Below are 19,188 nucleotides of genomic sequence, written 5' to 3'. Positions count from 1 at the left end.
AGGATAGCCACTTCTCAGAGAAGGTATTAACCCCCACTAGGGAAACTTTTTTTCCCCTAGAGGAGGAGGAGGAGGAGGAGGAGCGGCTGGGACCGTTTTGAGGGCAGCGGTACATATATATGCATTGAGCCATAACAAACAGACTTCAGCTTGTCAACCAACTGGATGAAGCTGTCACTTTTCCATGCTGCTCTGTTGACTTGGAGTGCTTAAATGAGGAATTCATGGCTGTCATCACCTAACAGTTTCTCTTGAATTATTCTGTCTTATGTATTGTCTCAGTCCTCCTTTGCAGTGAGCGTACCGCGTCCAAGTTGCTACACTGAAAGTTCCTTATTAAGAATTTTACAAGCTGTAGTTAGTGAACAGCCCCTCCAAATGCAGATCAGAAGCGCATCTGTGAAGCACACTAAGCCTTTCAAGGAATATCCAGAAACTGGGTTAGTGAAGAATTCTTACTGTATAAAGAACAAGATGCATTTCATACACAAAAGCTGCTTATTCATAATAAGACTTCTAAAGAGTAACTCTAACACAAAGTTAATTGCTATGTGTCAACATGCTGAAAATTTGAATTGTTGCAAATTGCTGAGAATTGCAAATATGCTGCTCTGCTAACTTGTGGTGAAGTATTTTCATGCAGACGAGCTTGCAAATACCCATTTCCACCATAGCAGAAGATGCTGTTGTGGCTTGCGTGGGAATTTGGGGGTGTTAATGTTGGCTTTGGTTACAGCCTAACTGAGTAGGCATGCAGGATGCAGTTCCTGGTGGGGACGGAAGGGCTGAAGGGAGAGCGCTAGGGACATACGCCTTGCACTTCATTTTAATACGAGATGTGCCCATTGCCTTTGTGTTAAGCTAACAGTCTTTCTCCTGAGTTTACCACCTGACTCTTGTACAAAGATTTTTCTGAACAGGGAAGTTGTTCGCTCTGCCTCTAACTCAGTATCCTGACCAAGCTAGTGTTGATCATCTTACCTGCATTATCTCTTTCCTTCCAGGCTCCAAGATGGAGCAATTCAGAGATCTTTTCTTCAGACTTAGCAAGTGCCCTTCATAGTCCAGGGTTGTGCCTGGAAGCAAACAAGGATTACTAGAATCTTGTCTCATTGGCAGTATAGAAGTTGTATCTGTTAAAAGGGGCTGTAGAGGAGGAGGTGTGTGGCTGGGCACTCCTGGTGCGTGTGTGGTCTTTGCGGTGGTGGTGGTCGGCCTGATCTAACTTCTGGTGATTGTGTGATTGGAGCAGGTTTCTGCTGAGTTTTGGATGCCTCCTGCCACAGGGTAGGATTTAGCACACTGGCCAGCCTGCAGAGGACGTGGTGGAAGACTCCCCTGCCATTTGCTCAGGGCTTACATGTTCAAGAAAAGCAAGTTTGTCAAGATAGCACTGCTGGAGAGCAGCGTACAGATACACAACGACAGCGGCGGGTGATGCTAGGTCAGCTGGCCAGTTTCTCCAGGAGCTGTGTGGAAGATGATGGTGTCTGACTGGAATGTTAATGCTTTAACCATTTCCACCCTGGTGCTGGGACTTGTGTGACCTTTAAACTGCTTATTAGAGGAGCCTTTGAATATATTTTCACTTAGCATCTCTGCTGCATGCTGCTCCTGATCCTGAAGCTTTCATATTTCTGGAATGAAGTTAGATTTTGTTTCTCTGTGAACAGCCTGTGGAAGCTGTATCCTACCTAGTAAGAAAGACAGATGATCTTTGTCAGCACCTAGGATGCTGCTCTGATCCACTGGAGAAAAGATAATTAAGCGAATTATTGCACTTAGTATAGTGCCAAATACTGGTATGTTGTAAGCTTCTTCTATAGCTTTGCCTCATGTTAAATCTTAATGTAATGAAATTCTCATTCCCTTTCTGTTTTTCTTTTGTGCTCATTTTTGGGGAGTGGGATGGAGTCTTCAAGATTTTATTGTTGAAAATGCTCTAGGAGAACAACAAAAAGGCTCTAAGAACATGGAAAATGTAAAAGATGCCTAGTAGCCATTGGTCTTCTGATCCCCTTGCCCCCTTTTCCCTGTTTTGAGTTACTATCTTGCTCCCTTCCTTTCTTCTAAAGGCACTTTTAGTTTTGTAGGTCATTTCTTTCCTCCACTCCTGGGTCTTTTAACACAGAAGAATATGAAAGCAAAGTATTTGAAAAGAGATCAAACACTGATTCCCTATACAGAAGCCAAAGAGGTACTTTGATTTCTACTTAAAGTAGATACTTGGAAGCGATTTGGATAAAGGAAATCTTCCAATGCCTTAAGAAGTCATCTTCTGTTCTGAAGTTCTAGATTTTATTACAAGCACAATGGAGAGTGGAAGATACTGGCTCTGATTTTATCAGGTTAGCTCATGGATCTCATGCATATGGATCATGTCACCACATCACAGTGCATTAAGTACCCCTGGTGAACAGGGGAGTAAATAGGATCACTTTACCAGTCGAGTCTCCAAGTTAAAGATATATTTTATATTTATTGATGGCTTATGCTGGGTTTGAAATAGTGAATACTATTTAAATGGATTTGGTAATCTACAGAATAAATCAGCAGAGACTTTTTTTTTAAACACATATGCTTTTCATGTTTCTTAATAGTCCTAATGCCCCCAGAATATTTATTCTGGTAATGATGATCTTGGAGCCATACTTCAGTAGTGTGTATCTAGTACCACTCATGTACATGCTATGAAACCAATGAAATTATAGCTGCAAAGTTTCCTTGTAAGCTTCCAAAAATGCATTATGAACACTGGGAATGCCACTGGCCTGCCTTAGCCATGGCAAATGTTTCAGTCTTCCAGGTGCCTGAATAATTAATAATGACCAGCACTGTTTTTGTGAGAAAGCGGCTGAACCACTACTCTAAAACAGGACGAATGTTTTCAGACCTTCTGGGTGCTCTGTGACGGGCACCTCATATTGGATGTCATCTTGGTTATTAAGGCCACCTTAGTGTGGCATGTATTTACGTAGGTGGCTTGTTAACTTGTTATGCTGGTTGATCTAGATCATTTTTTCCCCCACTTCCTGCAGCTCTCATTTTAACTAACTTCTAGCTGATCTCTTCTACTAGATAAAGAACAGTGAGTGGTCTCTGAGAGAGTTTGTTCCGCTTTACCTGGTCTTCAATTGTTCTGAAAATTAATCCATGTCTTGAAATAAACTAGGAGTTGACTTAAAACTAATGAGACTGAAGTGGTAGCATTTAGACTAATCTGATATAATAAGGTACAAATGTATAATTAAAGTAATACAGCTTAAGTCTGGTAAGGTCAAAATATTTGAGGCCTGGTGAACAGAAAATAATTTAAGTAGCCAAAAACCTGATTTATAGATGATAAATAAACATTTTAAAATATAATTATATTAGGCTCATGTGTGAAAATTCTGCAATAAAACAAAAGCATGATTACTGAAGTCTACATCTAATTATACTTCTATGTACAGTGCAAGTCATTCTTAGAAAATGTACAATGTAATAAGAGGCTACAGTAAAACAGTTCTTGATTAAGACTGTGGAATAGTTATTAGAACTGTAAAATGCAAACACTTGAAGTACAAGACCATATCACGTTTCATCAAAATAACATTTGAAGTTGCTCTTCCGCTGTCTTTTAGTCTTGTATTGGCTTTGCAACTTTGACATTTCAAGCTGTGAAGAAAAAGCTTACTAAAGAGATGATCTTTGAGGCCCTGCACCCCTTTAGACTTACCAAATTGGTGAATCCTGTACTAATGCTGCAAGTACAGGAATATCCAGAAAGCTTCTCACTTTTTCAGCCAGAAAGTTATTTTCTCAACTCTTCTTTTCTCTCTCTAAAAAACAAACTTCTATCTCCTTCCTTTCAAGCAAATGTAACTCTACTCTTAAATGACTTAAAGTCACTCCAATTATTTATTTAATATCCATAGAAATTGATAGTCATAAGACAGCCTTCAGTCACCTAGCTGCATTCAAACTGATGGCCGTGACAGTCATGCTGAAGAGCTGTTGTAGGTACTAGAGACTCTTTCTTACACCTGTAGAGGCAGTTGTTGATTTGGTCTTGTCTGTGATTAGCAAATTACTGTGATTAGCAAATGCATACTAAGGAGCTGAATGTAACTTTTCTCTGGTCTTGCTTTGGGTTGAGGTGAGACATGCTGAAAGGCTGTTGATACTGTACTGGTACTAACCACCCAGCCTACATACAGCACTGAGGCTCTCTGACAGTGTTTGTGGCCAGCAAGAGCGTGCCACTTCTCACCTCTGCAAAATCACTGCTTTAATGAGCAACACTGCTTTTGCACTGCTCTTAACAGGCCTAGTTCTGTCTGAGTGGAGCAGTAGGTTTGGCCCTATGGATTTGTTCCAAAACAGTGATGTTGGGTTTGGTTTTTGTTATGCTTGAAGGTGCCTCATCACCAGACATGGAATCCAGCTATGGGGGAGGCTTGCTAGATATGGTGAAAGGAGGAGCAGGGAGACTCTTCAGCAACTTGAAGGATAACCTGAAGGACACCCTGAAAGATACATCTTCAAAGGTCATGCAATCTGTTGCCAGGTACAGTACAGCTAAAACTACATAACTAAGTGAAATCAGTAGCTGCCAAGTGCCAGTCTGAGCTGTCATCTTAACTAGCACAGTATGAGGAAACCATGCTTCCAGATGACCTAATGAAAGAATGAGGTGCAAGTCACAAGTGACTTCTATAATTCTGTCTTATAATTGGGTTTTTGGCCTCAAGGAAGCAGGAAAAAAAAAAAGTAAAACTCTTAAGCTTGATAATAACCGAATATCAGCATTCTGAACTCTAAATGAGGCCTCCCTGTGAAAATGGAGTGTGCAGTCTCCAATTCTTTCACTTCCCCTTGTGGAGTCCTCCTACCACTTAGCCACACTTCAATATTTTTATCACTAAATTTGGCTCATTCTGTGTTTCAGCACTTCATCTTCTGTGCAAGAAGATTCCTCTTGCTGAACAACCTAATTTTCCCTCTTAGCTATTTTAACTGCTCCCTTTGCTAAAGCCATCTTTTGAGTTAAAGAAAAAGCTGAGTTTGATGCCCAGATTTTGTTCTGGTCATCTGTGTTGGTGATATCCCCTCTACTTGGTGCTCTGCCTGCCACTGAGTGATAGGGGCTACAATAAATTAAATGGACTAGAATGCAAGACTCCGGAGGTTTTGAAGGATTGGCAAAGGGGCTACCTAAAAGATTTCTCCTGAAAACTGGCACTAACAATTAATGAAAAAAATGGTGGAAAAAGGATTTTTCTTTTTCTTTTTTCTCTTTTTTAGAAGTTTCTGCATCCAGTTAATACAAGTGGGTATAAAAGGGAAGGCTAGGTCATTGATTTTAGGAAATTATTTGTACCTTTTTCTTAAGACATAAAGACAGAATATAAAGAATCAGTTTTAAGGTTGTTCTTTCCTAACGCTGTTTTGATGATTTGTATTGGTTCTGTTGGTAGTTAGATGTCTTTTGTAAACAAGTGCATAACATCTGTCTCCTTCTTTATCTTTTAGTTACACCAAGGGAGAGCTAGATATTTCATACATTACCTCAAGAGTCATAGGTAAGTACTACTTTTTGACATAAATAAAACTTGCAGCATTCCAGGGTTCAGAATTCATAAACATCTTACTGGACTTACTCAGCCTGGCTTCTTCTTGCATTTCTAGTGATGTCTTTTCCTGCTGAAGGAGTTGAGCTGGGATTCAGGAACCACATCGAAGACGTACGGACGTTCCTGGATTCCAGGCATCCTGACCACTACACAGTCTTCAACTTGTCACCCAAGTATTATCGCAGTGCCAAGTTTCATAACAGGGTGAGCCTGTTCAGACAGGATAACGTTTCTTGAGAGGTTTCTAAAGTCCTCCCAATCTTCCTGTGAAACAAGGCAGCAGTTTGCGTTTGTGTCTCCTGGGTGTGGTAGGATGTAATGGGAAAGGGGAGTATAGCTGTTTTCTAAGCTGCTGTGGTCTTTTCTGAGTATTATCTGAAGTCTGGGACTTCAGGAATTAGTGCTGGGAAGTTCAGGATATATGCTCATACTAGGAGCCTGTGTGAGTAAGTGGAGTTGCACAGAGCTGGTCCTGTGCTGCTCTTGGCTCCTACGCAGCTGCTAGAAGCTGCTGTGGAGGCGTAAGGAGTCAACGTGTCTTCTGGAGCACACCTGCATAGGGGTGTGAGAAACGAGCTCGTATACAGACAGAAGCGGGTGCATACGTAGGGGTGGCAAGGGTCGCAGGGGTGGCAAGGGTTCGGCAGGAATTCTGCTGGCTGTCTGACAGCCTAACAAATGTGCTTCGGAAGAAATTACCAACGAAAGAAGGGAGCTTATTTTCATGCCGAAGGATCCTTCAGTTGTGTTGGAGTGCTTAGCAGGCAAAACGCAGGCCTGGAAACTAGATCTAAGGTGTGTTTTAGCTCTTCTGCTGCTGCATGACTCCAAAAAGCTACCTGCATGCTCTGCCCCAGCGTCCTTCTCTCAAGCCAGAACAGTGTACGGAAGCATTGCTCTGATTCCTTAATGGCTTTTAAAAGATACCTCTGTATGAAATATCGCTGCTGAAATGCAAGATTGGGCCTGTTCTTTCAGAAAACTTGCTGTCGTTTCCCTCTGCTACAGGGAAGTAGTGATTTATTTTGCTGCTGTTGCCTGCAACAAAAAAGGCAACAACAGCTGCCCAGCTTAACCCTCTGTCAGGGAAAGCGAACCTCACTCTGCGGAAGTCTCACCTCATTTCAGTTTGAGGTACAGCTGAATTTATTTTCAGCAACTGTTCTAATTGCCTATAACCACTCAAAGCAAATTTCTTAGTGACTGTCACTAGCCAGCTATGACTTTAAATACAGGTAAATGAGCAGGAAAGACTAAAAAATAACAAGGGCCCTGGATCTTCAGTTTGGCTTGGTTCTGGTGCATTGCTCTTGGGAGGAGGAGGACAGATGCTATGAGAGCCTAGCATTAAACCTCTGTTGGTATATTGCTTGACCTGGCTATAACTCCACAGTGCCTCCACCTCCTATGCTTCGTTTCCTACCCTACAAAACCACTTGACAAGTAACCTTATGTGACTTTCTAAGCATGACTTGGTGCTCTGTAAGCTATTGCCTTGACACACAAAAGAAAACGATGCATCTTCTATTAAAACATAGTAAATTCAGGTTATGGGTTTTATAATCTAATAAGTATCTAATATTGACTCCAAGTATTTCTCAGGAAAATGCAATGTGCAGAACAGAACATGAGTTCAGACAGCCATATGAAACAGTTACGAGAAGTTCAACCTCATGTTTATACATTGGGAAAAATATTAATAGGCTCTCAAGGGGGTGAAATCATATTGAGTGTTTTCCGCTTTGGATGTGGATGCCAGATGAAGTGAAGCTTTGAGACGCATATTCTTTAAATTGAATGACTTCTAATTCCTACCTTCTTTAAAACTTTTTTGTTACTTTGTGGTGATGGTTAGTGGCCTGCTGGGTCACTTGCTGCCTCTGATATGCCTGTGTCGGGAGGGAAGGCAGCCCTAGGTCTGAGGCCCCAAATCTCCAGTCTGTTGAGAAGAAGAGGGAAGCGTGAGGACAAAACCTGCAGCTCGCTAATCTTGTATTCTGTTCTCCTTCCCTCTCTGCTTCGGCTCTCCAGGCAGGAGAGGAGAACTCCCATCTGCTGAAGAAAATGCCAACAGTTTTAAAAAAGCATACAACTCAAATATAGCATTAAACAAAACTAAACTTCAGAGTCCCTGATAGGCCGTATTCTGGGCTCTTACTGCCCTAGTGGTAGTACTGAAATAAAACTAGTGCTACCTGCATACTTCAGAATCTCTATAGGAATTCTTCTTTCTTTTCTGTAATGTTGTCTTTCATGAGTGGTGGTGAGGTTCTACTTGAAATAAATGCAGTGCTACGTAATGCATATTTGATTTCCTAATGGCAGATCAACAAGCACACCTATAATTATAGGCAAGTAAAAACACAATTATGGACTGTTTGGAAATGTATATTATTTACTTGATAAGTGATAATGGCTTTTCCAGATGCTCTGCAGTGTATTGTCAGGAAACCTATTGAGAGTATCTTCAGTTGGAGAGTCACTGGTCATATTAATTCTAGCAGCAGTTTGTGGTCTGGATTGCGTTTTGCTGGGCTAATTGCAAGTGGATCTTGTGCCTCTACAAGCATGATGCAAAAGTACTTGAGCTGGAGGGAGAAGACTTTTGTCTGATAATATAAAATGATGGGCATGCACCTGTATCTTACATTTATGCCATCAGTGCTCCTGCTGTGTTACAGACTTGAATGAATATTTATGATCCCTGTGTGTAACTCAGAATAGCCATTTTCAGTGATCCCTTAATTGTAGCAGTGCGTGCACTGTCAGGTCTCTAGAGCAGAAAGCTAACACCAGGCCTTCTGCACAGAAGGCTACAGAAAGTTGAACCTTTTATGCTTTGTCCCCCTCAGCCCTTCCTGAAAATGGCACAGAAAAGGTCCATGTAAAAGAAATGTACGCAACAGGAGGAATGAAACAAGCTACAGCTTTGGGGACAGGAAGAACAGTGGGGAATGGGGGTAGGGACAAATAACGCTGTAGAGAAGGTCAGTAGGAAATGGTCGTTCATTGCCTTCCAGGGTAAGGGACTTGAGCGTGGAACGACTTACTAGGTAGCTTGCACATCACGAAGCTGGTACTTGTTTACCGCATCCACGGCTGTATTCTAGGATGCTCTACAGACCAAAAATTCTCGTGAGTGCAAAAATCAATTAGGAAAATATATAGAAGAAGAAAATCTCCCGAATATTAAGCACAAATCCTCTGGCTGTGATGGGCTGGAAGCTGGGAGGATGCCTTGGTCAAGCTGCGCTGCTCTGCTCCTTTACTCTCTGGATGTTGCTGCTGCTGCCCTCTGAGAGGGCTGCTTGGTAGACCTCAGCTGGGATTTGTGTGGAAGTCGGGTTTCCTGTGTCTGCTATAAAACGTTGTGAAATGTATGTAAGAGGATCCTAAAGCCGACTTTTATGAAACTTGAAACATCTCCTTCCTTTGAGAAGATGGCATGGTCATGTATGGAAATCATATAGCTATTTAAGAGCATCTAGTCACATAATCTGTTTCCGTTCCCCAGTTCTCTTCAAGCAGAACCCAAGTGTCAACTAAGAGAGAAAAATCACTTTATCTTACAGATAAGCTTGGTAATGTTGCTCCTTTAAATTCCTTCTGTGAGAAATGCCTTTTAAAAGACACTCCAAATAAAAACAAATGAAATAGATGTCTGAGAGCTATCTGGTGGCACAAAATCAGTGAGAACAACATCAATATCTTGTTATTTAACTGAGTTCTTTTTTTTTTTGTCCCTTCATAATTCATTAAAATCTTGAAGCAGAATTATGAATGAGAGGAGATGGAGTAGATTAAGTACAAAGTAGATAGTAAGAGAGAAATACTCTTCTTGTACAATTTTTTTTTTTTGGGGGGCAGGTATACTTGTATGTCGTGCTCTCACAAAATTGGTTTTCACTATGTGGTTCTTCTAGGTATCTGAATGTAGCTGGCCAGTAAGGCAAGCACCCAGCCTGCATAATCTCTATGCTGTCTGTAAGAACATGCACAACTGGCTACAGCAGAACCCCAAAAACGTGTGTGTCATCCATTGTATGGTAAGTACACCCGAAGGCAACTAAATCCAGGGATGTGTGAATCACCTGTCGGTGTCCGGTGTTGTATGGCTTGATCCTGTGCACCAGGATGGTGACATGTTCTAGAGGAGAAATGCTGTAGAACTGAACCCCTGGAAGGGGACTTCTTTTGCCCTGGCATCTGTAGCGAAGTGGAAGATCTTACTATGAAATGTCAAGGGGCAATGCAAAGGAAGAGAAATCAAAATAGTTCTAGCAGTGGACTAGTAGAGGTGAAGAAGAACCAACAGGTTTGAACTTCAGCTGAGAACCGAGCTTAAGGATTGCCTGCCTGCTGCGTTGTCGCTAGTCACAGAGCGAAACACAGGTGGCTGCTCAAAGTGTGTAGTGGGGGGAGAGTTAAAGCTTTGGATTCTATTTAACTGTGATACTGAGACTCTTAAAGTCTCTCTGTAGTCACTGCTTGTCAGATCTGGCTGAAGGAGACGAGTTGCCTTCTGTTCCTCCTTGTGCATGATAGCTGAACTGCTTGCTGAATTCCACTCAAGGGTTTTTCAAGACTGATGTAGACATCTGATGCTTGAAGATGATGTGATTCTGTATCAGTATCTTCTAATCCGGCCTCTGTCTCCTTTAGTATGGACAGTAATACCCAAAGGCAGAGTTCTGTTTAGCTCCTGGAGCCCAAATAAAATCAGGGAGGTTGTCAGCCCTGATCAGCGTGAACTGAAAGGAGCTGGGGAAATGACCAGCCCAAACTGCACGAACCTCCCGTGCAAACCTAGCTGTTTCTGCCTTCTGTTGTACAGTTAGCACTCTGAGATGTAAGCTTCCATTCAAAAGGAGACTAATACACACTTGACTTCTCTAGTCCTGGAAATCTAGCTCAAGAATCAAATTCCTTCACTGTCATTCAGGCACTAATACCAGGATAATGCTGTAAAGGGCAGGGAGTTCTTTTTAATGATTTCTAACAAGTCTGAAGAAGCCCACTCAGTTTATAGGAACTCTTTTCAGGGGCTAAAGCTTAAGGTCATCAGACTATTTGCCTTTTTAACACATGCTCAGGTTCAGCAGATTAGGGGCCTAGTTGGCTGTGGTATGACAAATCTTACCATATGGTTAGAATGCCTAAAAGGCAACTCTAATCTATATTGTAAGGGCCTGTATTACTTTTAACTTATGCTTCAAGCTTTCTGAAAGTGCCTGCCTGCCCGATGAGCCACTGAGACTTTCCTGTTTCTTGGTGCATCAATCTTGACTTCTGGGATCCTCTGAGAAGTGGGAGATGAGCTGTGCAGCTGGCACTGTGGTAGTGCTGAGCAGGCTCTCGTGTACCCATTGCTGTGCCATGAGCACGCGCCCAAAACTAAGCAGGCATTTGGAAGAAGCTGATGTAAGGGCTTTTTCTTCTGGTTTGGCTCACCAGAGATGGGGTATAGGCCAAATATCTCATCACCTAGAACGCCCTTGGATATAGCAAGGATACAGGACACGGACGATACTATGATTCTCTTGCTCCTGTATTTTTGGTCACATTTTTGGGAAACAAATCAAACACAACAAGAAAAACTAAATTCCCCTTTCCCAACCAAACACCTACAGAAAGCTTAGGCTTGTTCAGGAGCAATCTGCAGGTTGGAAACTGGAGCTGTTTTGGGGATGGAGCCATGGACTAGATTTTCTGTCTATGTGCTCTTCTAGGTTAAATTCCTATTTATGTGGCTGCCTGAAGCCGTGATACAGTTATATTCTGATCCCTGTGGTTAGTTCCAGGCCAATGTTTGAAATAATCATGGTATGGTGGCTTGGGAGCATCTATGAAATACTGACATTCATAGGTAAAATGTAGTTCTGGGCATTCAGACCAAGCCTAAACCATTACCCAGCTTTGGCTCCTGACTGGGTATCATCTTAGCTTTGATCCAGGCCAGTGCAACTAGCTGAAGTCCTAGGTATTAAATAATGACATAGGATTAGAAATTTTTCATTATTATGTGGCATCATTACTAGACTTTCTGGGGAAATTATTTTATGTGACTGAAGGAGGACGTGTTTTACTGAAGCTTAAAGGATATGCCTGATACTATGCATTTTCTGCCCTCCCTCCCCTTTCCTTAACAGGATGGCCGTGCAGCCTCAGCAGTTCTGGTCAGTGCGATGTTTTGTTTCTGTCACCTCTTCTCTAATCCAGGCCCTGCTATACAGTTGTTGAACTCAAAGAGACCTGGAATTGTACTTTGGCCATCTCACAGGAGGTAGCGTATACTGGTTAAATGCAAGTAACCAAGCTATATTCCTCATACTAAAAAAAAAAATGTGCAAGTGCACGTGTGTGTGTTTTGGCAATGTGTTCCCAACTCTTAGGCTGAAACATGCATTCAGATTTCATTTAGTTCCACTGAAACAAGTGAAACTGCTAGTTTCAGTAAAGTAGTGATCAGATCCTGTGGAATTGCTGTCCTTGGAGATGCTCGGGGCTCGGCTGGATGTTTGCCCTTGAGCAACACAATCTAATCCTGAGATCAGGTATAGCTTTGAAGTTGCCTCTGCTTTGAGCAGAGAACGGGACCAGATGACCTTCAGAGGTCTCTTCCAACCTAAATTATTCTATGGCTTTATGATTTGGCAAAATAATGCCGCTGAGTTAAAAGAGGGACTCCGTGTTGGAATACGGGGTATGTTGCGTACTCCAGCCTCTCCACCCAAACTAGCCTAAAGATTCTGGCAGGCGACAATGAACTGAAAACTCCAGAATTCCTATTCCAGGCGTTAGCAGTCTGATGCACTAGTCATGTTACTTAGCTTTGGCAGATCTTAAATAATGTTTATGGACACTCCCATTTTGCTCACATTGATGTAATACCGATGGAGGAACAAAATAAAGTATTACAATAGTTTTTGCTCTCAGGAAAACTGAGAAGTCTGTGGTTAACATGGCCTTATGAGGCCCCCTCTCTATGTTGATTTTGTCTGCATAGAATTTTTGCACTGTAAAAACCTCTTGCTTACAGTTTCCTTTAGCAGAGGAAATACTGCTTGCCAGAGCAAACCAAAGATGTAGTGTTAAATATGTAAAAATAATCCTTCAATGCCTGACTGAGAAAATACCTCATGTACTATGTGCATGTGAAATAGAAGGTAAATTTCTACTGGTAAACCAGGAAAACCATTGCTCAGCATCTTCTCTCCTGAAGGGTGCAGAAAAACAATCTCCAGCCCAGAGCTAAAGGTTAACTTCTTTCCTCTTGATCTCTTTCTTGTAATTAAACATAAATCAGGAATGCAGATTTTGTGCCAGCTGCAAGCATGTTGGAGTATATGAAAATTCTACTTTTGGAACTGTGACAGACTAGCATTTTCACTGGATTTCAAGCAACTGTTCAAGTACAGAATAAAAATTGGTCATCTGGGGAGAAGATTTCAGTAACGGCTTTCTCTGTCTGCAGATACATAGGATACATTTGTGATCTAATAGCAGACAAGCCTGTCATTCCTCACTGCAAGCCTCTTACGATCAAGTCAGTCACCCTCAGCCCAGTTCCCTGTTTCAACAAGCAACGAAATGGGTGCCGGCCCTTCTGCGACATTCTCAGTGGAGAAACCAGAATCCTTACCACTTCCCAGGAATATGAAAGAATGAAGTGAGTTCCTGTAACCTCCTGAAGGATGGTAGAAGGTCAAAGCAAGGGATGGGGTTGGTTTTGCTGTAATGTGTCTAGTATCTATGGTGGCTGCAGTCATTGTCACGCTGTCTGATAAATCATAGAGTGAAAATATTAACTGAAGACTGGTGCCTAGTGTTGAAAATGAACTGCCCGAGTAAGTCTGAAATCAGGTCATACACTGGAATGCCTTCACAGAGATAGTTCAGGATTATGCTGTTTCCTCTGTGAAATGTTTCTGTTGCAACTAAAACTAACACTAAGCAGAGTGCTGAATGCTGTTTGTTTGCTTGGCCTGAATGAGATGATAGCTTTTATGTTGACATTTTTGGGTGTTACTGACGTGTGGAAGGAAGCTTAATGACGGATCTCCTTCTCTTCCCTTTAAAGAGAATACCGTGTACAAGAAGGGAAAGTCCTAATTCCACTAGGAGCCACTGTACATGGAGATGTTGTTGTTTCTGTCTACCATATGAGATCAACCATTGGGGGACGCCTACAAGCAAAAGTATGGGTTTCTCTAACTTCTCTTGCATGGTAGAGGCAATGTAGCTAACTAAGAAGGGGGTAAATATGGGGTCTGAGACTTTATATGGCACTTATCTTGGTGGTGTAGAAAGTTTCCTTAGTTGACAACCGATGTGCACAAACTTGGGCAATACCAGTTGAAAACAAGGAACAGCTTTTGGATGAGTCTAGGATGGTTCTGGTATCTTTTTACAGAGATGGGGTCTATTGATGGGTGCACGATCCTTCCGGCTCATGAAAAGACGAAAATCCCCTGTCAGTAACTAGCTCAGGGCAACCCACCACCACAATCCTCTACCTATCTGTTGTAAGAAGATGAAAGAAGCATCATCTTCAGTTCAACTTCAGATGATTTACTGAGCCAGCGCTACTGCCTAGTGTACACGTTGCTTTTCCAGAACAGCCTTCACGCTACACGGAGAATACTTCCCTCACTTTTGAGGGCGAAGAGGCAATAACGCTCATTTGTCAGCCATTGGGATGGGAAAGAACCTGTGAGCCCCTAGCTGGTCAGATAGCCACCTCTCCATAGCCAGACAACTTCACAACACTAGCAGAGCAAAGAAATGGGAGACGCTGGGAATGGGGGAGGGAGAACATAAGGATCCTGTAGTGAGCTCAGCCTAACTTCTCCTTTGCACAACATACTGGCAGTGCTGAAAGTGATGGTGTAGGTTGGTTCATACTGTTCTAGGACTTGAGATTAACTTTAAAATGCTGTTCTTTGGCTCTTGTAATTGCAGAAAAGGAATTTGGAAATGCAATATGCACAGGCGAGCAAACTTTTCTTGGATCTGCAGAAACTGAACCAGTAGTTGTGATACACTAAGCTACTCCAATAACCTTTGTAGTAATGACAGTTAACTGTCTTAATCAGTGAAACAATTTGCTTAAATTGTCATGACTTAAAGCACAAAAAATGATGGAAGAACCAAGCCATGCCCCACTCATTGCTCCCTGCAGTTGGGTGCTGCATAGCGGCTCAGGCAGAACAGCTCCCGAACCCCATTAGCCAGTTGTGGTGGCTACATTCTTGAGCTATCATGTTATCCACCAGATCTGATACTGTAGTCATCTGATCTTAATTTTCCTGATGAGGTATCTGAAACCCTAATGTTCAAGTTGCAGAATGACTAAAAATTCTTTTTCCTCTTTAGTTTTTATGGGTGCTGTCTGCTGCGTAGGCAATGCTTTACTGAAGCTTCCACTGCAGCTGGAATGGTCATCTGTGTTTCTGCGTTACAAGCCTGTTGCTCCAATGTATTCAAAAGAAACTGATAATGATTTCACATATTTTAAGTGTGAAAATATCGAGTAGATGCCCAAAATGAAGACAAGTAGGAGATGCGAACACATCATGGGAAGGTGCTCTGCTTTGTGGAGGAAGGAAAAGAAATATTTGGATCTGAGAAGTAAAAGCTCTGCCTTCTCTTAAAGAAACGGAATGAATTAGCTTATATGCCTATTTATAATTAGACTATGTAGTAACTATAGGTTGCTAAATGACTAGTAACCATACCTACTATGGTAGAAAGGTAGTCTTAAGTAACTGTCAGTATATAGTATAAAGTATTTTAATGAATTTAAGCATGTGTTCAGTTTGATGCTCTATGGTTTTTTGGTTTGTTTGTTTTTCCAGATGACCAACACACAAATATTCCAAATTCAATTTCATACTGGATTCATAGCCCTGGGAACAACCACACTAAAATTCACCAAGTGAGTATTTTAAGCTTGTCATTAATCAAACCTGAAACGTAAAAGCCTTATAAAGGCTGAAGGAGACTATTCACAGATGAAACATGAAAGTCTGCATGCATGCATATATTAAAAGACTTGATACAGATTCACAGAAGCAACCTTTACTTTTAACTGAACAGCTCTTGTTCCCATTTAGACCCGAACTGGATGCCTGCGATTCTCCAGACAAATATCCACAACTCTTTCATGTTATACTGGACATAGAAATACAGTCTGCTGATAGACAAACCGAATTAACTCCTCCATGGGAGAACTTCACAACAAAAGACATCAATCCAAGCATTCTCTTTTCCTCTCATCAGGAGCATCAGGACACTCTTGCTTTGGCGGGTAAGAGCTGCACAAGCTTTCCCGCTTAACTTAGATGCTTAACTGCATGCTGGACTTTGATTTTCTCTTTGTGCTCCGTGCTGCAGGCAAAGGTCCCACTGATACACCTCAAGATAACATAAGAAATGTTGGACAGAGTGCATTCTTCTCATCTCTCAGCTGGCAAGGTACGTAGAATTGCTTTTTAAAGTAAAATCCATTTAAAACAAGGAAAACTCTTTAGTCTGTCCTTAGAGCATACAGGTCAAAGGATCTGATCGTAACATCTCTTGAATTTGATCGGGGTGGATTGCTGTCGCATCCTTATGCAGCAGCTGAGAGGAAGCTAATCTCTTAGCGTTCTCTTCAGACATTGCCTGCCTTCGCTGTCTAGGGCAACGATTGCTGACAGGGTTCTAGTGTAACGCTTCACTCCAGGCCTCCTCAGTGCTAAAATAAACTCAGACAACTTTTTTTTTAATGTTGCATTTATACATAAGGTGTTACAAGAATGTAAAACATTGAATAAAAGCATGATTTGGGTGTCTGTCTGAAAGGCCACTGAAAAGTGCTGAATACCTTTAAAATCTCATGGTGCAGCCTGCTGCAAGGCTCCTCCTTTGGCGTTCATGACGGGTTAGACAGGAACCTAGCATAAGAGAGCCTCACGTGCAAATCCAGGAAGGTGATATTTGGTTCTGCTCCTTTTAAATGAGTGTTTTGCCTGGATTTTGACTGGAGATCATTCTGGCTGCTCAGTCTTGAGCCAGAAATTCGTTCCGTTCTCATCTGTGCACTTGCTCCTCAGGCTTGAGAAAAGTCAATTAACTTATGTGTTTCCTGATCGATAAAGCTGACTCCTTAAAATACTAGCCAGCTAAGACTTTAATTTAATCTTTGTTAAGGACTTTAAAATCTAGTGAATGGTGCTGTGGTATTCTCAATAACTTTGTCCTGTGTGTAAGCTGATTTTATGGGAGCTTTGTGACTGGAAAAAACTGACAGCTAACTAATTTTATTTTTAATCATTTAGATCAGAAATCTGACAAAAGTAGCTCTCACCCCACCTCAGAGGATCGAGCAGCGTTGGTACATGAGGAAAGCGAACAGTCAGATGACGAACTCTTGTCCCTTTCCAGTCAGCACAGTAATGCCAGTGGTGACAAGCCTCATGGGACACCAAAACACAGCAAAAAGCAGCAAGAGCCTCCAGCACCACCTCCACCTGAAGATGTTGACCTGCTGGGCCTGGATGGTAGCCCTATGAGCAAGAATTTTCCCTCACAGCCCACTGCTGCTCCCTCTAACTCAGACTTGCTGAATGATTTGTTTGGGGTTGGTGGGCCAAGTGCTCAAAGTGGACAGTCTGCTGCTGAGGAGGTCTTTCAGCTGGGGGGAACTGGGTCTGTTCAGTCAACTCCTCGGCGTTCTGCAGCTTCAGCATCCCCATCGCCATCCCCAAGGGTAGGAGAAGGTAATATTGGCCATGCCTAGTAGGTGGACTGGGGCAAGTGCTTTGAGAATCCCACCTGAATGATTTCTAGGCTATTGGTTTCTTCTTTGGGTGCCCTCATTTTATGGAAACAAAGAGCCTCGAAGGATCCCAAGCGTTCAGCCAGCCTCTTTACTCTGAGGCAGAAATTGGTGTAGCTTAGCAATCCCAGTTTCTGCTCTTGACTGTCCAGTGTGTTCCTTGAAGCCTGTGGTGTGGGCTGGCTTTCTAAGCTGATAGTCACTGGAGGTCATCAGTTCTGTTCTTTTGATGTGTCCAGTAATATGTAGGAGGAGAATATGCATTGATTTAAAAACAAAATCAAACAAAAAAACCCAGCCTCTTGGGATTTTGGTAGACCCATAGCAGCCTAGATCTAATTACTTTTAGCTTCAGGGGAATTGAAGCTATGATGCTGGTCTTGGAATATGACGTTTGGCTATGCACTTCTGCTGTTCCTGGCCTTTCAGCAGACAAGTAGGCAGTATTAGAAGACTTTTGTTTCTTCAAATAGGGGGTGAGACCGGGCTGTCAGAAGGAGTGATTGAACAGGTATTAGAAAGAGACAGGCATCTTTAGGAGGACTAAGTGAAAGGAGGAAGATGAGTGAAAATAATTTGGAAAAGGAAAGGGGTGAAGAGCAGAATCCAAGTTGTTGAGCTTCTGCTAAGGGCCTCTGAAAGAAATAGATGGTTAATTTTGCCAAAGGCAAGATGTGAACAAGTGGCCAGATCAGAGAGCAGATCACCAATTCAGTGGCACAATCTCCCTGTGTTTGATCTGTTCTAATCCTTTGTTACAGTTTAAAAATTGACGTGTTATCAACACATACCAGATACAACGGGCACAGGATACTTCCTCAACTCTTTTGCAGCAGCTAATAGCTTAAAGCATTTGCAGTGCTTGCTTGCTTTTTTATATGGAAACAACATTTTCCTTTATGTCAAGGAGGCACAGGCTTGAGAGATACTACTGTTGACAACAGCTGCACCTACCACAGGATGACCTTGCAGCCAATTTATGAAGACTATTTTCCCTTCCTCATCTAGAATTAAAAAAAAAAGCAGGCTTAGGGAGATCTATCTAGTAGTACACTCAAGCAATTGATTTGTCCATGGTCCTTTTTTGAATGAAAAGGATGAGAGTAGTCATAATTTAATTGTAACAAGACTTGTGAAGGGAGGAAAGGAGAGGATATTGAGGGCTGGAGACAAAGGGTTGGCAGGGGAGATGGGATGACTGTACAAGCTTCATCAAAAGAAATTGGGCCACTTGTATGTGGAAGGTTGATTTCTTTCTTCCTGTAGAAGTTGTATGCTCCCTTTGAGAGCTTTCTGCAGGAGGGGAGGCTGTATAAACATGCACTCGACAAGGCAGAGGTGCATCAACAGCAGCAGAAGACTTCTAGGTAGTGTTGCTGAGTGGCATAACAGTGGAAGTTGTATGATGCTGTTTTGCAGAGGCCAGGTTGGCTAGAAGAGGAGCTTGGGAGATAAGTGAAGACTAGTAGTGTATTAAGTATCATAAGCAATGAATAACGTTATTAACACACAGTCCTTAGAAATGATGTGTTGTCTTTCTCACAATGTTAAATATGGCATCTCTATTAAAGATTCTTTAACTTGTTGACAAGTAAGAATTTGAGAGACTTTATGGACTTTTTTAATGTGAAAGATGGTGGGCTAAACAATTTGACCAAAAATGGAGGATAAGAATGAGCTTGATCACTTTTTGGTAACAAGTAATGCTCTGTAGGAAAGATACCTTTTATTTTTTAAAGCTATTTCTAAAAG

At 42.0% G+C, this 19,188-nt stretch overlaps 1 protein-coding gene across 1 annotated transcript in view; it reads left to right on the top strand.

Moving 5' to 3' along the window:
- The window catches only part of DNAJC6 (DnaJ heat shock protein family (Hsp40) member C6), a 39,768-nt gene that overhangs the window by 11,449 nt on the left and 9,131 nt on the right, over window positions 1-19,188 (top strand). Inside the window, exons 2-12 of the mRNA XM_062581013.1 lie at window positions 4,399-4,549; window positions 5,515-5,564; window positions 5,671-5,819; window positions 9,539-9,661; window positions 11,765-11,898; window positions 13,090-13,284; window positions 13,696-13,813; window positions 15,473-15,552; window positions 15,731-15,924; window positions 16,011-16,091; window positions 16,937-17,377. Of these exons, the coding sequence (XP_062436997.1) occupies window positions 4,399-4,549; window positions 5,515-5,564; window positions 5,671-5,819; window positions 9,539-9,661; window positions 11,765-11,898; window positions 13,090-13,284; window positions 13,696-13,813; window positions 15,473-15,552; window positions 15,731-15,924; window positions 16,011-16,091; window positions 16,937-17,377 (1,716 nt within the window). The remainder of the gene's footprint in view (window positions 1-4,398; window positions 4,550-5,514; window positions 5,565-5,670; window positions 5,820-9,538; window positions 9,662-11,764; window positions 11,899-13,089; window positions 13,285-13,695; window positions 13,814-15,472; window positions 15,553-15,730; window positions 15,925-16,010; window positions 16,092-16,936; window positions 17,378-19,188) is intronic.

Source organism: Rhea pennata, chromosome 8, assembly GCF_028389875.1.
Source record: "Rhea pennata isolate bPtePen1 chromosome 8, bPtePen1.pri, whole genome shotgun sequence".
Classification (NCBI taxonomy): Eukaryota; Metazoa; Chordata; class Aves; order Rheiformes; family Rheidae; genus Rhea; species Rhea pennata.
Note: the sequence above shows the minus strand (reverse complement) of the source record. Positions and strands in the feature narration are given on the sequence as shown.